The following is a 21,268-nucleotide window of genomic DNA, read 5'->3' as shown; positions in this document are numbered from 1 at the left end:
TGTTAAATACTTTTCTGTAAAATACATTCAATGTTCTAAGTTGGGATATATAGTCTGGATAGTCATGAGAGCCAGCTTTGCTGTTGATATTGCTGGATTTGTCTATGAACGTTAAGTAGTTGCGAGACAGTAAAATGATCTGGAAAATTCCCCTGTTCTGAGGATATCTCATATTTGTATAGCTTGTTAGTTATGGTAGGTAAATCTCCTTAAAAGTTAGCAATTATGTGCTGTGTGTGTCTGTCCATGTTAATGAGATAAAATAAGGTGCAGAGAAGCTCGCTGTTGAGCATGATTATGGGCCATTAAGGGTTAAGGAATTGTCTCTGAGCAGACATTCAGCTTCTGTAATGTGGACATCAGTTCATCAAGCCACAACCACGATAGCATTTCCCAGTCAGCAGGTTTGATGCTGGGTTTAGTCCTCAGTAAGCAGAAGGATTCAGAATGGTCTGGCTTTGAGTAAGTAAGCAGTAAAATCAAAATCTGTCAGCATAGCAATTAGCAATGAAGAAATTTACCATGATTGGAAAGATGGATCCAGTTGTATTGTGAATTCTGGAGTTGGAAGAAAAGGTCCACATTCTGGGGTAAGAACCAGGTCAAACAATTGGTACATGAGCAGGAGTGGCAGAGAAGTTTAGTGTTTGGGCTTGGGTAAGATGGGAACTTGGCAGATTGAAGCTGAGCCCTCTACTGAAGACTGATGGTCAGAATCAAGGAGGGGAAGATCAGAAGGGAAAATGAAATCATGGAGAGAAATGACTGTCAAATAAAGTGAAGAGGAACAAGGATCTGGAGGAATATTAGAATTCAAAAGATGATAGAAAAAAGGCCAATAGAAGTATTTGTTGCTGTGAGGAATATAATGTTCTGATGGTTATATTTGTTTTTCTGCTTTATTTCTCAAGCTGTAAGAATTTGATACCACCAAAATATCTATAACGAATATATAATTTTTAAATTTCATAATATTCTTTAATGCGTTGAATACTGCTTAGGTTTCATGTGGTATGATTTTTGTCAAACTTTGAACTTTTCAAATCAGTTTACTACAACACTTTTTAATCAAAACTGTCCAAAATTACCAAGGGATATGTTAATATTAAAAATAGTCAGTACTTCCTTTAAACATTATTTTCTTTCCTTAATGAATAGAGGAATCTGGTTCATCACTACAGCCTGGCATTTTTATGCATTATCCAAAAACTTAATATCACAATAATACAAACTATTAACTATTAGAGGTTTCATGACATCTCAGTACTATCCTTGCCTGATATCTGCACATTAACTTCATAGGTGAAGTTCATGTAAAGGGCTAGGAGTAAATTCTCAAATGTGTTCCTTTTATCAAAAAATACTTAATGATTTACAAAATAATTATTTTATAAAAGTGAAAATGTACCAAGAAGTATTAGAGGTCCTTGAAGGCTATTTCAATTAATGGAACCATTGTTGAACTTCAAAACAAGATTTACAAGCAAACTGCAAAGGCTCCTGACCTAGTTTTGATGTTATCTTTGGGTTCATTATCATTGGTTCATCTATGTCACAGTGATTTTTAGAACATTTATACTTACTTGAAGTGAGCAGGTAGTTTCCATTTGTACATTAATTTGTACATATTTGTTAGTTTCAAAAAAACTTTGAGCATGAGCAAATTAGAATATGGACTTTGATTTATTTTACGAAATTGAGAGGAAACATAAAAACCTTGAGACTGTCATTTTGACTAGTGTGTTTGCACTGTCGGTGCAATAATTTTAAAAGCAGCTTTTAATTATCCATTTTTTTTTTTGCTTTGCTTATGTTTTATACTTTGTTATTTGCAACCTTGACCTTTTAGGTTAACCAACTGTTTACATTTTTTGTGAACTTTAATTGCTTTTGTCAATAAGATTTTTATACTTTAGCTGTTTTCCTACAATAGTACTTCCTTCTATTGTAGAATAACTTAAGTATTCATTTCCCTTGTGATGCATTCAGAAATGAGCCCTAAGATGAAGTTCCATGAGCACAGCCAGATGGGTTAGATACTGTTACTGGTATTAAACAATGCTGCACTTAGCCTAACTGCTTCTCCCTGTCTTTAAGATAATTCCATACCAGATCCAAAAAATAATCTGGTAGCTAATGTATCTATTAATAATTGTTTTAGTTCAATTATTTGTCTATGTTCTAGATTCTTATTTAGAATGACTTGTGTATTTTTATCATCAGGCTGCCTTACCACATATATTATTACAAAATAGTTGATAGTACTTTTAAGTTGTGGAGTTAGTCTCAAATGAATGGAATGTATTAATTTCTCAAATTAAAGTATACTAGTTGGTATGTATTTGATAAAAGAACTAAAATGAAGAACAAAACTGTAGCTGCAGAAATTTTGATATAATAGCAGAAGATGCTGGATATATCCGAGAAGATGAACAATTAACATTTCAGGTTAGGCACCCTTAATGAGCACTGAGAAATAAAGAAACCATAGAGAAATGATAGATGAGACCATGTAAAATGATAGACTAAGACCAAGATTAAGAGTTAGATGAAGGCATGCAGTCAATGGGTTAATGGAGCCAGTTAGAAAGAGAGAAAATGAACAACATCTGTGAAATGAGGGCAGTTAAGAGTGAGGATACGAAGGAAAAAATGTTGTAAAATGCGAAGTTTCATTTTATTTGCAAAATACAACCCTGAGATTTGTCTTTTCTGGATAGCAATGAAATACAGAAAAAAACCATAGAAGTAGTTGAAGACATCAGCCAGCAGAGAAGACTATGCTACTAGAGAAGAACAAGCTAGTATCACAGACAGATGTTTTCAGAGCACAACTGTGCATTTCTGAAATGGAACGAAAGCGAGTAACTTAGAATTTGAGATTTAAGTTTGCCCAAACAGGATTGAGAGAATTAAAATGGCATGCAACACTGAGCTCAAAGTTGCTTCTTTGAACTGGAAACAAGTGTTCCTCAGAATGTTTGATTCTGCATTTAGTTTCTCCAATATAGAAGTCACCATGATTTGATTACGGGATGCAGTATGCCTCCCCCTGGGCAGATTGCAGCAGTACAGACTCTGCCTTTGTGCCTTGTGTTGGTAGCAACATGCACAAAATGCTGGAGGAACTCAGCATAAGCAGTTGACGTTTTGAGTCATGACCCTTCTTCTGCACTGGAAGGGAAGGAAAAAGATTCCAGAATAAAAAAGTACGTGGATAGCTAGAAGGTGATAAGTGAAGCCAGTCAGGTAGGAACGATAAAGGCTGGAGAGGAAAGAATCGCATAGTAGAGGAGAGTGGACTAAAGGAGAGAGTGAAGGAGGAGGGGGACCAAGGGGAGGAAAAAGGCAGGTGAGAAGAGGTAAGAGGCTTGTGTGGGGAATAGAAGAGGCGAGGAGGAGAATTTTTGTTTTACCAGAAGGAGAAATTGATGTACCATAAGACATAGCAGAATTAGGCCATTTGGCCCATTGAGTCTTCTCCACCATAAGATCATGGCTGATCCCATTTCTCCCCCTTCTCAGCCCACAACCTGGCCTTCTCCCATAGCCTTTGATGCCGTGGCCAATCAAGAACCCATCAATCTCTGCCTTAAATACACTCAATGCCTTGTCCTCCACAGTTGCCTGTGGTAACAAATTCTACAAATTCACCATCCTCTAGCTAAAGAAATTTCTCTGCATCTATCCTGATGCATCTACCCCCTTGTCCTAGCTTCCGCCACCCAGAGTTTGGGCCCGGAGGTTGTCTAATGAGGCAACGAAGCCCTCAAAACTTCTTCGATACCTTGAGTCCAAGCACCCTGCATTTAAAGACAAACCCGGTGAGTTTTTTTAGCGGAAAAAAACATGAGCATGCAGGACAGAAGCTAAGTGCTGAGAGCCATGTAAACTAAATTGCAGAATAGACTGGACATAAGGAACCTGCTTCGAGTATTGCTGTATTCCGGTTGTGTTTAACACCCCCCCCCCCCCCTCCATTGGCTGGCCCGCAAGAATAGTGTCAATATTAAACCGGTCCGTGGTGCAAAAAAGGGTGGTGACCCCTGGTGTACATACATTATTTCTACTTCTGGGTTACGGGGTTTTTACTTCCAGTCTTTTCTGCCTGGTCACATGCATGTGACTAACTGATTTAGTAGGGTCGATCTTGACTTTCACTAAGGCTGAGGTAGGGGATCTTGGGCTTAAAAAGGTTGGTGACCACTGCTGTAGAAGATGTCCACTTACTTGGGGGTTGTCCATCCAAGTCCCTGATGGCCTAGCTGGGTAGCCCCAGCCATCTCCTTGTGCTTCAATCTAGACTCTGCCTCATTAACTGCTACATAGGCTGACCACTTCCTGCCTGATCTCACATCTGGCTGGGTGTTCTTGATGACGAGGGTCTTTTGAGTCTCGAAGCATCAAGAATGATCTTACCTTGGCAACCTTGACCTCTTCAACAAGGGTTTGCACTGGGATAGTAAGCTTTGTCTGTCTACTGTGGATTGCAACATTGGTGAGGCCGCTTGGTACTCCAAGCCACTTCTTCACGCACTTGTTGCTCTTCCATTCCATTGCCTCAACATGGGACATTATCACTTCATAGACAGTTAGTGGCCACATTATCCATGGCATCAGTCTGTACTGCAAGCACCACAACTTCAGCTTGCCAGGCAAGCCACACTTGTCAACAGACATCAGACCTCTGCTGATCTGTTCTCCTGTCTCTTGAACCTTCTTGGTATCTCTCAGCTCCTTTGTTTACCATCGTCTGAGGCTCTTAACTGGTCATGACATAAGTCATGAAATTTTTTTTTTGCTGCAGCAGTACAGTGTAATACATAATATGACTATGGTATTGTGCAAAAGTCTTGGGCACACTAATGATTAAATAGACCAAAAGAAATTACACTGTGTTGGAAATGCATGATTCCTAGTCCAGCTCACACACTCTAATTTCTGAGGTAGATATTGTGGAACAAACAGATTAAAGAAAAGTCTTAAACCAGCTTGGGATGGGAAAATTATGGAAATTTCCAAACCTATTTGCAGCCTATTAAGAATGAGTTCTAAAGTATAACTATGAGCATGTAATACATTCAGCATGGTATCACCTATCTTTTTATATAGTGACATAAGCCTTCTCCGGGTACTTGTCTATTTTGACTATTTGTAGCAAATATTCTTTCACAACATATTAGTCTTATTTCAAGGGTTGGTATTTAGCATTGTCTCTTCCCTTGCCCTTCATCTCTCCTTTTACAACGGGCAAGGGAGAGTTGTTTATGACATCTCTGTTCTATTGAGGTAAAGCTTTTAATCAAATTTTTAAGTTGTGTCCTCTTGTGTATAGAAAGATGTGTATGAAGTCTAATTTTCCTATTTGTTTCAAATATTAACTTCTAACTTTGGTGTAGAAGTGTAGGTTGGGGTGTAGGTGATTTACAAGTAATCCTGCTTAAAATGTTGCTGAATAATTACAGCTTTTTTTTATCTTAACACCATTTTTTTTAACTAAACATTTCAGGTACCTAAGGTATCCAAGAAATTTTTAAAGGAGGAAGAATTTGGGCTAAGGAATACTCTAGACTAGTGGGTGCAGACTTAAAAACGAACCTGGAATACTGTCTAAAAATTTTTGAAAATGAATATGAGTTGGTCTTCCTAATCACTCATAAATATTACATACACATTTTAACATGCTTGATTTAATTTCTGAATTTAAATTCTTGAGCCCAAAAAATATTGTACAAACTGAGTTCATCAAATTTCTATAACACATTTGCCAAAAACTTTAATGAAGTGTTAATTTTTGATTCACCTTAAGCTTCAAATCCAACATAGTCTTCAAACTAAACTGGCCTGTCTTGGTTGGTTGAGCATTTATTTTTAAGTTCTCTCAGATCATTTGTTGCAGTAATTACAGCAAAATTATTTTACTGGGATGAAAAGAGGAAAAATAATAATTATTTTGTTTGAAGAACCTTTTCAGTCTTCTAGATCATGGAATGTTTAATGATATTTGGCCCAGACTGTATTCCTGTCTCAGGAAAATCTTGAGATATTTTGAAGCAAAGAACTGTTGCTCAGGTATGTATACAAGGCATGGCAAAAAAAAAAAATCACAATTTTGAAGCACTGTTTCAAAAATACTATAATACTGTTACTGGAACTGAGGAGGACAATGTGGAATTTTAAGATGCATTGTGGGTATCAAGAATACCACTAATTTTGAATGTTAGTCTGTTGTGAAATATTTGGTTACAGGGTTCAGCATTTCATTTGAGCTTGATTGCTACAATGCTGCTTGAGCTTTTAATTTTGAAATCTCTGTGGTTGATATTGGCTGCAAAATGTATTTGGATTATAGTTTCAAGACGATGGCTAAATGATAAGACTAAATTAAAAATAGACATAATCTGTTCTACTATTTAATTTCAAGCAGAAATTTAGTACATTTTAAAGATGTCTTCCTTTATGAGAAAAAATCCTTGACTTCAAATTCTACCAAAATAAACATTTTATTAACTGAAGATAGAAGAAAATAATATGCTAAGATCTGTGTGCTTTCTCTTTGAGCTTTAGTTTGCAGTAATTCTAATTGGTTTATCCTTGCATGTCACTGTCATGGTTGCAGCATGAAACGTGCCACCTCTTTGAATGTACTTAACACAGGGCTCAAGGCTTCTGAAGATTTTTTCCAAGTAAGCCTTCTGTATTTCTTTTACCATCTAGTATCAATTGGCAGTGTCTGAGCTGAAAAATCCTAGAATTTTTTTCAATTTTAACTGGACTTATATTGATGTCAGCTAATTGCATTTTCTAGCTTCAGATAAGGTACTGCTACTCTAATCAAATTGTCTATTTCTGTTGTGTGTTAACTCTGTTAGACCTTGTAAAGAATGCTGCAGTGATATAGGGTTTAGTAAATTAATGATATAATATTGACATTTCCACAATGCTCTCTAAGTTTCAAACTTGTGCATTTTTATGAATTTAAGAATATGGCATGGATATAATCCTGAATGCTCTGAGCCTATATCAACTTCAGCATTCTGTACTATGTAACATTTCTAAACTAACAATTTAAATTAAGTATTGAATACTGTATATATAAACTTTACTAATTGCTTGCTTACCTGTGGGATACATTGTAATCAATAACAGTCTTAATTAACCAGAATATTTTCCTTTTGCTTATGGTTTACTGCATAGATGCATATTGGTCCTTTCTAATTAACATATATGTGGGCATGAGCTGCTGAAAAATTTCCAGCTGAATACTAATTTTACTACTTGCTTCATGTTGCCTAAAAAGCATAAAAACTTGAGGCAAAATAAATGCAATTTATTCTAACAATTGGCAAGGAACACTTCCCATTGTTAGGGAAGCATTAATGATGTGCACAGCATTGCCAACAATCTGCAGTATTCTGAGATAACATCTTAAAAAGAGTCATTATGGAAAATTAATTAATAATTTGAAGCAAATAGGTTAACTTGTTATTTCTAGCCCAGACAAATGGATAAGATGTTAGGAGTTAAGCAAAAAGAATCAGAATTAGAATCAGGTTTATTATCAGTGACGTGGGTCATGAAATTTGTTGTTTCATGGCAGCATTACAGTATAAGAGAAAAAATACTATAAATTATATTTGAAAAATTAATAGGGCAAAAGAGGAATAGTGAGGTAGTGTTCATGGACCATTCAGACTCTGATGGCAGAGGGGGAGAAACTGTTCCAAAAACATCGAGTGTGTCTCCTCAGCCCTTGTACCACCTTCCTTATGGTAGTAATGAGAAGGGGGCATGTCCGAAGAGGGTCCTTAATGAGACATTACCTTTTGAAGATGCCCTCAGTGATGGGGAGGCTTGTGCCCATATTGGAGCTGGCTGTGTCTCCAAGCCTCTGCAGCCTCTTTCAATCCTGTGCATTGGATCCTCCATATTAGGTGGTGATGTAGCCAGAATACACACGATTGTACATCAGTAGAAATTTGCTGGAGCCTTTGGTGACATACCAAATCTCCTCAGACACCTAATGAAATGTCTGTGCTGGTGGTGAAGTGGTATCCACACCTGGACTTCAGAACAACATCCCGGGTTCGGATCCGGCTGGTAACTTGCGCACTTTCCATCCGTGCTGGGTTGAGCTAAAGAAATGGCAAGGTTACTGCCCGATGCACCTGACAAGGTGCGGGGAGGAACTCCTAATGAAATAGAACTGCTGGCATGCCTTCTTTGTGATTGCATCAATATGTTTGGCCCAGTGTAGATCTTCTGAAACATTGATGCCCAGGAATTGAGGCTGTTTTCCTTTCCACTACTGACTCTTTAATGAGGACTGGTATGTGTTTTGAATTGCTGATTACAGATGAGTTTCCCTATCTCCCAACTACTCCAGCCCCAGTGGAACTGTTCAAGGGGTACAAACTGCATGGGATACAGACTACAAGGGGTACAACTACAAAAACTGTTTTTTGCATGAAAGTCAGGGTTTGATTTTTGAAGTCTTTTTAAATTGATCGAACTATATTAGCGTATTTTATAATGTCTAATATACACTTTGCACTAGGTGTCATTATTTTTGAATTGGATAGCTTCAAGCAGTAATTCAACTCTAGCTTATTGGCAAGCCCAAATGACTCAATGCTCTAAATATTGAATGATAAAGCAAAAGACTGTGGATGATAGTAAATAGAAGCTACTGAAAATAAACTGTTTAGGTGGCATCTGAGGGAGAAGGGGAAGAGTGAAATAGAAAGCAAACATTTTAGATCATCAGAACAAGGGAAAAATATACTTTTGATGTAGAGATAAAGGAGAGGGATAGAGAATATCAAAGGAAAATATGTGAGCAGAGTAAATTAAGAAATAACAGGTTAGAGTGTAAAGTGGAAAAGGTTAGTAAACATGGGTTGATCTAGAGAGTTGATGAAAGTTGATCATAATTTTAAATTACTGAAGGAAAGTTAGCAATTGTTGGAATTGTTCATTTACTAAAATTGGCGAACTTGAGTTTGGTCCAGAAGAGCACAATATGTCTGAAGTTGGGGGCTGTCTCCTAATCTTGCATTGAGCTTTATTTGAACAGAGAGGTCAGAGAGGCTCAGGGTCATACTTTTGGACAGAGCAGAAATGTCTAAGAAAGCAGTTGACTGATTTGCTTTTAATATTTTAAATATAAAGGGAATGTCCTTTTGGACAGTAAGAATGTATAATAAATTGAAAGAAATAAGAGTCTCCCCAGAGCTGATACACCTATTAAGTGTGTTTAGAAACCTGGGCAGTAAGAAGATGTGAGGTAAATTATTTACTTGGTTCAAATACCAGTTCTAATCTGGAAATGCCCATTTTTAATGAATTCTGCACTTCTGTTTCTACCAATGGAATTTCCATTTGTTTCTGTGAACATGTTGATTTTGTCCCTCTTTATTTCTCTTGACTTTGGTAACATAGGTACAAAAACTTGCTTTCGCAGCAACCTATCTACTATCAAAGCCTAAGTCAAAAGACAAAGTAAATTAATTATCAAAGCACGTAATGTTTCTTGCAGACATTTAAAAGGAAAAATAGATACTACAGAATCTATTCAAAAACCATACAGAAACAAAGACTGACGAACAGCCTGTGTGCAAAGGAAGACAAATAGTAAATTTTTAAAAAAATTACTGAGAGTATAAGTTGTAAAAGCCCTTGAAAGTGAGTCTGTAGGTCATAGAATCAGTTTGTAGTTGTGGTCAGTGAAGTTAACCATGTAAGTTCAGGAGCCTAATGGTTGTAGAGTAATAATTGTTCCTGAATCAACAATAAAAATATTGTCGAAAAAAAATTGTTCCTGAATCTGGTGGTGAGAGACCTAAGGCATCTGTACCTCCTGCCCAATGGTAGTAACAAGAAGAAAGTATATCCTGGATAGTGGAGATTTTATGTATGTTTTTCTAGATTGGACACCTTTGACCAAGGGAATGCTGAAGGTGCACCATGGTTTATAATCTGTATTATGGATTTGGATGAGCATGCAGTAAGTGGTTAGTAAGTTTGCAGAAGTGAGGCAATGAGCTGTTATAACACAAAAATAAAACTGTAGATGCTGTGGATCAAAGAATAAGTACACAACACTGGAAGAACTCAGCAGGTCAGACAGCATCCGTGAGAAAAGAGTAGCCAACGTTTCTGGCCAAGACCCTTCATCAGGAATGGGGGAAAGAGAGGGCTGAAGCCCAGTAATTAGAGATGGGGAGGGGGATAGGGTCTAGAGGCACCAGGTGGAAAACCAATCAGAGGAAAGATAAAAGGGAGACGGGATAAGAATGAAAGAACTGTAGAGATAACGAAGCAGGAAGTTGAAAGGGGAGAGAGGCAGAGAGGAACCTGGGATAGGGGGAGGGGGAGGGAATTATCGGAAATTGGAGAATTCAGTGTTCATACCACCAGGCTGGAGGCTACCCAGATGGTAGATGAGGTGTTGCTCCTCCAATCTGAGTTTGGCCTCATCATGGCAGTAGAGGAGGCCATGTATGGACATATCTAGATGGGAATGAGAGGCAGAGTTGAAGTGGGTGGCAACATTGTGACGGACAGAGCGTAGGTGCTCGACGAAGCAGTCCCCCAATCTGCGTCGGGTCTCACTGATGTAGATGAGGCCACACCGGGAGCACCGGATGCAATAGACAACTCCACCAGACTCGCAGGTGAAGTGTTGCCTCACCTGGAAGGACTGTCTGGGGCCCGGAATGGTGGTAAGGGGGGAGGTGTGGGGACAGGTGTAGCATATGCACTTGCAGGGATAAGTGCCAGGTGGGAGTTCTGTGAGGAGGGACGTGTGGACCAGGTAGTCACGGAGGGAACGATCCCTGAGAAAAGCTGAGAGAGGTAGGGAGGGAAAGATGTGCTTGGTGGTGGGGTCCTATTGAAGGTGGCAGAAATTGTGGAGGATAATATGCTGGATCTGGAGGCTGGTGGGGTGGTAGGTGAGGACAAGGGGAACCCTGTCCCTGTTGTGGTGATGGGAGGATAGGTTAAGGACTGAAGTGCGGGAAGTGGAGGAGATGCCGGTGAGGGCATCTTTGACGCCAGAAGGGAAACCACAATCCTGAAAGAAAGAGGGCATTTGAGAAGTCCTGGAACGGAAAGCCTCATCCTGGGAGCAGATGCGGCGGAGACGGAGGAACTGGGAATAGGGAATGGCATTTTTGCATTGGGCAGGATGATTCCTGCAATCTAGAAGAACTGGGGAAATGGGCTAGGAAATGGCAGTGGAATTTAATTGACAAATGCAAAGTATTGCATTTTGTTAAGGTAAAACAGCAGATGTACAGTAAATGGCAGCACCCCAGAGTGAGTTGTAGAACAGAGTTACAAGTACATTGTTTTCTGAAAGTGGTAATGTTGCCACAAATATGATCGGCCAACTACATCCAGACAGCACCAGAAGTTGGAATTGAACCCAGGTCACTGACAGTACAACAGCTATACTAACAAGCCCCGCTGTGCTGCCCAAATATAAAATGTTAGATCTGTTTTTTTTTACCAGTAGATTCTGCCTAACATGCTTAGTATTTAAGGATTTTTCTGCTTTCATTTCAGATTTCTACCATTAACAGAACCTTGCTTTCATAATTAGAACTGCGTGACTTTCAGGAGAAGGAAGAGAAATACACAGCCAGTGCAGACTTTAGATACTGTTGAGGTGAATGACTTACGGGGACTTTAGCTTAACAAAATGCAATACTTTGCATTTGTCAATTAAATTCTGCTGCCATTTCCTAGCCCATTTCCCCAGTTCTTCTAGATTGAAGGAATCATAACTGACAGGGTCTTTAGCACAGAGTCTGATGCTCAGAAGAGCTTAGAGGTGAAGAGGACTGTTGATAGGAGATTCCATAGTAAGGTGTACAGAGGCGAGATTCTGTGTGTGCAAGAGATACCTGGGTGTTACGTTGACTCCCAGGTTCCAGCGTCAGTGATGTCTCAGGTCAGGTCCATGGCATTATCAAGGGGGAAAGTGAGCATCCAGAAATTTTGATACATATTGGTACCAATAACACAGATGGACAAAGTGAGGAGGTCCTGAAGAGAGATTTCAGGTAGCTATGTAGAAAGATGATAATTATTACCTCCAGGGTAGTAATCACTGAATTGCTGCCTGTGCCATGAACCGGTGAGGGTAAAAATAGAATGGTTTGACAGAATGTGTGGCTGAGGAACTGTTGCAGATTGATGGATCATTGGGATCTCTTCTGGGGAAGGCATAACCTGTGCAATAGAGACTGGTTACACCTGAACCCAAAGGGACCAATGTCCTTGAAGACAGCTTTGCTATAGTTGTTCAGGAGGGTTTAATCTGTTTTAGCAGAGGGATAGGTACCAGATTAGTAGTGCTGAGGATGAGGTAGATGGTTTACCCTCTGAGGCTGTGTGTAGTGAGACTCCAAGCAAGGAGAGGCTGATGATAGAGCAAAATTGCAGACAACAGAATGAGCTGATAAAATCAAAAGGGTGAATATAGGACTGAAGGTGTTGTATTTGAATGTGCACAGTATAAGGAATAAGGTCGATGAACTTGTAGCACAGTTGCAGATGGGCATTTATGATTTTGTATGCATTACGGAATCATGTCTGAAAGAAGATTATAGCTGGGAGCTTAATGTCCAAGGATACATTTTGTTTCGAAAGGACAGGCAGGACGGCAGAGGGGGTGGTGTGGCTCTGATGGTAAAAAGCGAAATCAAATCATTAGAAAGAAGTGACACCTTAGACCTTGAAAAATTTCACTACTCACTTCTCAACTCGGACGTAAAGTTTCACAAGGTGTGGGGACCTTTTCTTGAATATTTTCATAACTCCTCTTTAGATTAAGTCTATTTTTTTTCAGTCCCTTTCAGCTTTTTTTTCTTTCTTTGGTAGTAGGCATTATTATTTTTTGTTTTTATTTTCATTCACAGTTTTGGAGGTTTGAATGCTTCGATTAATATTTTTTTACATCTTGTAATGGTTGGCCTGGAGTTTTTTTTCTGTTGGGGGGGAGGATACTAACTGTATATGATTCTATTTTGGGTGCTCTTTCATCACTGTTTTGAACTATATTATTATTATGTTTATTTTGCACTGTATTAATCTTCATTTTGCTGTTGGGTTTTTGCTGTAGTAATTGTAGAAATGCATAAAAAGATCAAAAAAAAGAAAGAAGTGACATAGAGTCAGAAGGTGTTGTATCATTATTGGTATAGCTAAGGAAATGCAGGAGTTGTATACAAAACCCCCAAACAGTAGTAAGGATGTCTACAAATTACAACGGGAGATAGGAAATGCATGCCAAAAGGGCAATGTTACAACAGTAATGGGGGATTTCAATATGCAGGTAGATTGCTGGATCCCAAGAGGGGGTATTTCTAGAATGCCTACAAATTGACTTTTTCGAGCAGCTTGTGTTTGAACCTACTAGGGGATCTGCTATTCTGGATTAATGTTGTGTAATGAACTAGAATTGATTAGAGAACTGAAGGTAAAAGAACCCTCAGGGGAAAGTGATCATAATATGATCAAATTCACCCTGGGATTTGAGAAAGAGAAGCTAATGTCAGATGTATCAATATTACAGTGGAGTAAAGGGAATGACAGAGGCATGAGAAAGGAGTTGGACAAAATTGATTGGAAAAGAACACTGACAGGGATGACAGCAGAGCACCAGTGGCTGGAATTTCTGAAAGCAATTCGGAAGGCACAGGATATATACATACCAAAGAGGAAGGAGCATTGTAAAGGCAAGATGACACAACTGTGGCTAACAAGAGAAGTCTAAGTTGATGTAAAAGCCAAAGAAAGGGGATATAATAAAACAAAAACTAGTGGGAAGTTAGAGGATTGTTAAGCTTTTAAAAATCAATAGAAGGCAACTAAAGTCATTAAGAAGGAAAAGATGGAATATGAAAGTAAGCTAGCTAATAATATAGCTTAACAGAAGTTTCTTCAGATACACAGTGGAAAAGAGGCAAGAGTGGATATCAGACCGCTGGAAAACAATGCTAGAGAGGTGGTACCAGGGAACTGAACAAGTATTCTGCATCAGTCTTCACTGTGGAAAACAGTAGCAGTATGCTGGAAGTTTGAGAGTGTCAGGTCAGAAGTGTATGAAGATGCCATTACTGGGATGAAGGTTCTTGGGAAACTGAAAGGTCTGAAGGTAGCTAAGTCACCTGGACCAGATGGACTATATCCCAGTGTTCTGAAAGAGGTGCCTAAAGAGATTGTGGAGGCATTAGTAATGATCTTTCAAGAATCACTAAATTTTGGAATAATTCTGGAGGTTTGAAAAATTGCAAATATCACTCCACTCTTCAAGAAGGGGGAGAGGCAAAAGTAAGCATTTAATCTGACCTCAGTGGTTGGGAAGATGTTGGAATCGATAAGGATGTGCCTGACAATTCTGTTGGAATTCTTTGAAGAAATAACAAGGAGAATGGACAAAGGAGAGTCAGCAGATGTTGTGTACTTGGATTTTCAGGAGGCCTCTGACAAGATGTCACGCATGGCTGCTTAACAAGCTATGAGCCCATTGTATTACAGGAAAGATGCTAGCATGGATAAAGCAGTGGCTGATTGGCAGAAGGCAAAGAGTGGGAATAAAGCGAGACTTTTCTGATTGGCTGCCGATGACTAGTGTTCCACAGGAGTCAGTGTTGGGGTGGTTTCTTTTTACATTATATGTCAGTGACTTGGTTGGTGGAATTGATGGCTCAATTGTCAAGTTTGCGGACAATGCAAAGAGGGGTAGGTAGTTTTGAGGAAGTAGAGAGGCTACAGAAGGACAGACAGACTAAGAGAATGGGTAAAGAAGTGGCAGTTGGAATACAGTGTCAGGAAGTGTATGGACATGCACTTTGGTAGAATAAAAGGGAATTTATTTGCCATAGGCAGCTGTGGAGGCCAAGTCTTTACTTATTTTTAAGGCAGAGGTTGATAGATTCTTTATTGATGACAGCATGAAGCAATACAGGGAGAAGGCCCATAAGATAGTTTTATTGTTAAACATTTGTTCCTCCACAGATGCTGCCTGACCTCCTGAATTCCTCCAGTAGTTTGATGTTTTTAGCTATATTTCAACAAGAAGATAGAAATAGTAAGAAAGAAACTTCCACTGTGTAGTTGAGCAGGGGAAAGACTGTCTAAAGGCCTATACTAAACTTGCAAATTTTATAATGTTGCCTTCTATTAAATGAGGTGCTATTCATTTAAGATTGATATTTTGGAATGCCTTGAATGTTTGTATCTGTGAGTAGAATTTAATGATTGTTTCTTTTCTCTTTGCCTGAAAGCTCTCAAACAATGGATAGTTAGTACACAATTAACAAGAATATTTCAATTACCAAATATAGTGGATTGGATGTTAATTGGGCTATTGGTTTATCAGGGCAGCCAGTTACTTGAGACTACTCATAAACAACAAAAACTAATCAAGAAAATAGCCAAGGTTCCCTTTGCTTATTTGGGACACTAACTAGCATCAGTTGTTGTATGTGCTTGCATGACCATTAGTCACAGCAATGTGCTTTGAGCATATAGTTTTTAAATAGCATCAGTTGCTTGTGCTTCTGTTTAAAAAAAACAGCGATTTTTGTCACTGATAGTTGGCGAGGAATAAGCAGTAAGACAATTCAGAATTGTTTAGCTCAGTGAGGTGTTAAGTATTCAGGCTTGGAGATACCAGAAACAGCTAGGAGTGAAATTAAAACTATTTCACTACTTCAAGTTAGCGACTACAAAGGATTAGAAGGTATCAGTAATCACCTAGAATGTTGCAATTAAATTGAAGATTTGAAGAATGCAATCGTCAACAGTGTTGTGTAAAGGCATTCCATTATCTGCAGTAGGTGTCTGTGCTGATTTTGTTCATTTACAGTCAAAAGAATGCGATGTGGCAGAATTCTGTTGACAAGTATTAGTTTTGCAGTAATATGACATCTGTATTTCATTTAAATACATAACTTGTTACTCAGTTTTTTTAATGTAACATTTTAACAATTTCCATGAAACTTCAGATCATTGGGACAGCTGCTTAATTGAGCCAAAGTGTACTTGTACTGATGTGTACCAGTTAACCAGAATCCACTGTATTTTAAAGTTTTGGTCTGTTCTTGTGAAAGTAATGCAGCATTGCAGTTTCCATTGCACTTAAGCTTGGGACAAAACAGAATCAATTCTACTGCTAGAAGCTAATTAATTGGAACTTCTCTTGTTTCATCAACAGCTTTAAAAAAATATTAAATAAGTAGTTTTAAAATTGACTATTGTTTTGAAACATTATAATATAAATAGTTATTCCACAGGTGGTTAAGCAATTGGTGTTTTTGAGTTATGTGCTTTGATTAAAATTTTATGCACATTGTTTTCTTTCATTGGTGGTCATTGTAATGTTTAATTGTACAATAGTGATAACTTTCTGTTAAACATTTGTGCTTCCTCTTAATCTTCATTTCACAGGTGTAGACATTAAGACATTGGAGCAGAATTGAGCCATCGAGTCTGCTTCATCATTCAATTGTTGCTGATTTATTTTTCCCTCTCCCATTCTCCTGCCTTCTACCTTTAACACTCTGACTAAACAAGAACCCATCAACCTCTGTTTTAAATATACCAAATATCCTGGCCTCTACAGCCGTCTGTGGCATTGAATTCCACAGATTCTTCACTCTCTGTCATGAGAAATTTCTTCTCAGTTCCAAAGGGATATCCATCAATTCTAAGGCCATGGTGTCTGGTTCTAGACTCTAACTACTGGAAATATCTTCTCCATGTCCACTCTATACAAGTCTTTCAATATTCAATAGATTTCGATGAGTTTCCATCTGCGCCCCCCCCCCCCCACTCCATTCTTCTGAACTCTGGCGAGTACAGGCCCAGAGCCAACAAATGCTTCACATAAATTCCTGTGGATCCTCTCCAACCATCCCAGATCATCTGCTGTGTTCAGAGTACTGCTTTATTCCACCTTGTATTCTATATAAGTAATGTGTAAAGTGACAGTAGCAATTACTCTTGTTAATCATTGTCAGTTCTTAATACTTAAAATATACACATTCTACTTTAAACTTTGAAAATAAAGAAATTATTTATAGCTATGATTGGAATGCCAAAGAGATGCCATATGATTTGCAATCACTTAAAGGGCAAAAATTAAAACTAAGAAAATCCTCAAATACTTCTAGCATTAAGTTATTTTCATTGCAAAATCTCGTCTAAAATGTACTTAAATGTCGCAAGCATCAATCTTTTGAGAATATTGACAGTATCTTTTTTAAGGAAATTCTGGGCAGTGAACTTACTGATTTACTTTTTAATATCTTACGAAATCTTACTAATTTATTTTTCTTGATTTTAAACTGCAGCGAAATAATCGTCTAACAGAATCCAGAAATTTGAGTGCTAGCCATGATGACCTGATGCATTTGGATCACAGATTGGCACAAACTAGACTCTTCATATAAAAGAACAAGAAATCCTCATTGTTACAATTCCTTATAAGCTTTTCAATATTAAGACCTTCATTTATTATCCTTTATAAATGATTTGCAGTAAACGTTAAGCATTGTATCCAAATATGAAATGTATGTTCCAATTAGTTTTTTAACTATTTCTTTGATAAAATATGTAAGTTACTGCAATGCGAATAGTATCAATAGAATTTGTTTTTTAGAACTAAAATGCCACAGCTGAGCTGGTTTTAGTTAATATGGATAGAAATTACCTTTGTTAGATCTGTACAGTTAAATTTATCCTTAAAGTAGGATTCCCTGGAACAACTTCTATTAATAATTCTTGGTAAAGGCCACTTTATATTTTAACATCAGATGTGGCTTATCCATACCAGATGCCTAACGTTTTCATCAGATAATTTAATAATGTTGCTTCAGATAGTGTAAAGATTAACAGATCAATAACAAACCTTAAATTTTAGTAAAACGCAAGTATGTTGGGATACTTGTACAATCTGCAGTACTCAACTATACTAGTAACTTGCACTATATTTCCCTAAAATCATATAGAAGAAAGATGCTGCTAATATATGTGGAAGCCACTTTCATCATAAGGTTGCTTTTATAATACTGCTGTCAGCTGTTTATGAGAATTTTACAAAATTAATCATTTAACAAAATATAGCAAATAGTGGGGTAAAATTTGTTCTCTGTTGCCTTCAGTAAGCATGGGAAGAAGGTAATGCTGTGATATATGGGTTGTACTCAGCTTAAATTAGTCCTGTTGAACTGAAATAACAAAATTTGAGTACAGCATGTGCACACTCCAATGTCAAATTTGTTAATGCAGGCAACTAAGGACCAATTTCTACTCCTTTATGCCTGGCTGTGAAGTTAAATTTAATCAAATATTGCATATTAAGATCTGATTGCTACTTTGGATTAAAATTAAATTAAATTAAATTGTGTCCTATCCATAGAACTGGATTTGTACAGACTTCCTTTAAAATGGTGTTCTTTTAAGAGAATAATCATTTGAAATTACAGATTATTATATGGACATGCAAATTCAGTCTTTGCCAGTAAAACTGCAGGAGCTGTTTATACTACATGAACATACAGGTTGAGTACCTCTTATCTCAAATGCTTGGGGCCGGAAATGTTTCGGATTTTGGATTTTTTTGGAATTTGGAATATATAATGAGATAGCCATCATTTCTGACTTTATGTACTATTGGTAAGCAGTCTTTGTTTTGCACTTGTTCATCACACATATGTACTTAATAGTAAAAATTACCTTGTACCATTGATATAATAAAAACATAATGTGCGCAGGATAGCAAAAGCAGCAGAGCAGCAGGAAAATACCTGAAACATCTGTCAACAACAAACAGTCTTTCAGTCTCCACCTATGATACAGTGTTTTGATTAAAAGGTTACAATACACTATATATTTTACGTTTTTGAAGTTTTAGGTAAAGTATGAAAACAATCAGCATTGGTGTTAGATTTTCATTGGTCTCAATCTTGGCAAACCCAACAATGAATTTCCCTGCTGCTTCGTGATCAGCAGATGCTTTATCAGCAAGTGTTTAAATATTTAGTACCATGTCTTTCCTTAAACTTCCACAACCAGCCTGCTGAATATTCACAATTACCTTCAATTTTCAGTTTGTTGTGATAAATCTTTGCTTATTTCAATGATCAGCATACAATTAAGCAGCTATGTTCACTCCAACTCTGCCAAATCCACACTTTCAATACACAATTGAGATCTTCATTTTTCACTTTATGCAATGTTTTCTATTTTTCATTAATTTCTATTCATTACATATGTGATGTCACTTCTCAGAACTGTGTGGTGCACACTTGGGAACTTTCATAGCGGTTTGTAGAATTTTCCATTTGTGATGTCATATCAGCACTAAAGAAAAGGGATTTTTGGATAAGGAGTACTCAACCTGTACTTCAGTTTGGAAACTAGGGCTTTTTGGGTTAACTGTCTTTCATTGATTCATTATCTTGCACCTGTGAGTATATTTACCTGATCCCTTTGTAAATCATTTTGTTATGTTTAGGCAGTACCTGGAGTACTACTTGTTTGCTTTTAATTGTGACTTTTATAGTGTTTTATCTCTTTTGTATTTTCTATTTGTATATTAACAGAAATTATTTGCACATTGAAAAACAAATGCTAAAATAGGAAAATAGGAAAATTGAAATCATGATAGTTTACAGAAATAGAATGATGGTCAAAAGGTATATATGGATTAATTTCATTAAAAGGTTTACGTGTGGTTCTGCAAGCACTTGAGTTGTTGATATAACAATGATTGACTGCGTCAGCTCTTAAGAACATCATATTCAAAATCTCATTTTGGTAACTGTATTCTGAACAGGAAAAATGTAAAAAATTGAACAAGGCTACTAAGAGACTTGTAGCAAGATGAAAAATATTATATTAGAAGATCCCAGACTTGCCCCTTAAGCTTCTATTCTATTTCAGCCTCTAATTTAAAAAAGCATTACCTAAAGTAATGTATTAACATTGTTGCCCATTCATAATTGCCGTGATACTGTTACAAGACTACTCTGAGAATGAACAGTGATTTCTGCATTTGTAGATTTTAGTATCGGAAGAGTAATTTTAATTAATAAGCTTGGAAGAAGAGTTTGCATACAGTAAACAGGTTTTTAGTTGTATATTGCACTTTTACTAGGGCAAGTTGGTGCAGCCATGAATTTGCATGTAATGTTTTAATACAGTTTACCTGTTTAATGTTCTACATATCAATGAGTAAGATCATTCAGACAAGAATATAGTGTATTAGTGTCCTCAGTTTATTTTAGAACTTAAGATATGTACATTTATGTTGGATATATGTCACATGTTACAATATTTATGTTCAAAGTATATGGAACATTTTTGGTGAGAAAAGAAATGTAATTTTAAAATCAGTTTAAATAAAATACAAGTACAAAAGCTACTGAGAGCAAACTGTCTAAAGTTAATAACTCATTTTATGTGAATTTTTCATTATTCCAACTTCAGGTCATGCAACCAAGCTGCTTACTTGAGCTACTGTAGTCCCTTCGTCTGTGTTTGGTCAACATCTCTCTAAACTTTTCCTATCCATGTACCTGTCAACATTTTATTTTGAATATTGCAGTTGTTCTTGCTCCTACACTTTCTGAAACCTTGTTCCACATACACATCACCCTGTCTAGGAAAAAGTTGCTCTTTCATCCTCTTAAAATGTTTCCCCTCACTTTAAATCTATGGCCTTCTGCTTTAGATTAAGACCACTTCGGGGAGGGGAGGGTGTTTGGGGGGAAGCTCTAGTCTATTCTTGTAACTCAAGTCCTCGAGAACAGCATAACATCCTTATGAACCTTTTCTGCACTCAAAACAGCATAATATTGTCCCTCCCAAAGCTTAACGATTAGAACTGCACAAGCTACACAAGTGGTCTCACCAACATCCTCTACAGTTGTAACACAAATTCCCAACTCCTGTACTCAGTGACCAGTGAAGGTGAGCGTGCCAGATACCTGTATCACCACCTTGTCTACTTATATCACCACATTTGGGGAACTATGTACGTGTTACCCTAGGTCTCTGTGTTCTGTAATACTCCAGAACCCTGCAATGTATTGTGCAAGTTCTGCCCTGGTTTAATTTCCCAAAATGTAACATTTCACACTTGTCCAAGTTAAATGCTGTCTGACTTTCTCTTGCCACTATCCCTTTTGCTCTAGATCCTGCTATAATTTTAAATAACAAAATTCACCTTCCCTCCGAGCTCCCAGGG

At 37.4% G+C, this 21,268-nt stretch overlaps 1 protein-coding gene across 7 annotated transcripts in view; it reads left to right on the top strand.

Annotated features, from left to right (window-relative positions):
* Window positions 1-20,444, top strand: part of klc1a (kinesin light chain 1a) — a 95,103-nt gene extending 74,659 nt beyond the window's left edge. The window contains exons 15-18 of one of the 7 annotated variants that reach the window (XM_059958564.1): window positions 3,716-3,824; window positions 5,964-6,072; window positions 6,620-6,686; window positions 17,370-17,432. In XM_059958564.1, the coding sequence (XP_059814547.1) occupies window positions 3,716-3,824; window positions 5,964-6,072; window positions 6,620-6,624 (223 nt within the window). In that variant the 3' untranslated portion in view covers window positions 6,625-6,686; window positions 17,370-17,432. Of the gene's footprint in view, window positions 1-3,715; window positions 3,825-5,963; window positions 6,687-17,369 lie in introns of those variants that run through there. The other 6 variants (XM_059958578.1, XM_059958565.1, XM_059958569.1 and 3 more) reach the window with 6 other exon arrangements.
* Window positions 20,445-21,268: the final 824 nt, after the last annotated feature.

This window comes from Hypanus sabinus, chromosome 2 (genome assembly GCF_030144855.1).
Source record: "Hypanus sabinus isolate sHypSab1 chromosome 2, sHypSab1.hap1, whole genome shotgun sequence".
NCBI lineage: Eukaryota > Metazoa > Chordata > Chondrichthyes > Myliobatiformes > Dasyatidae > Hypanus > Hypanus sabinus.
The sequence above is the reverse complement of the archived record's forward strand: the minus strand, read 5'-3'. Positions and strand labels throughout refer to the sequence as shown.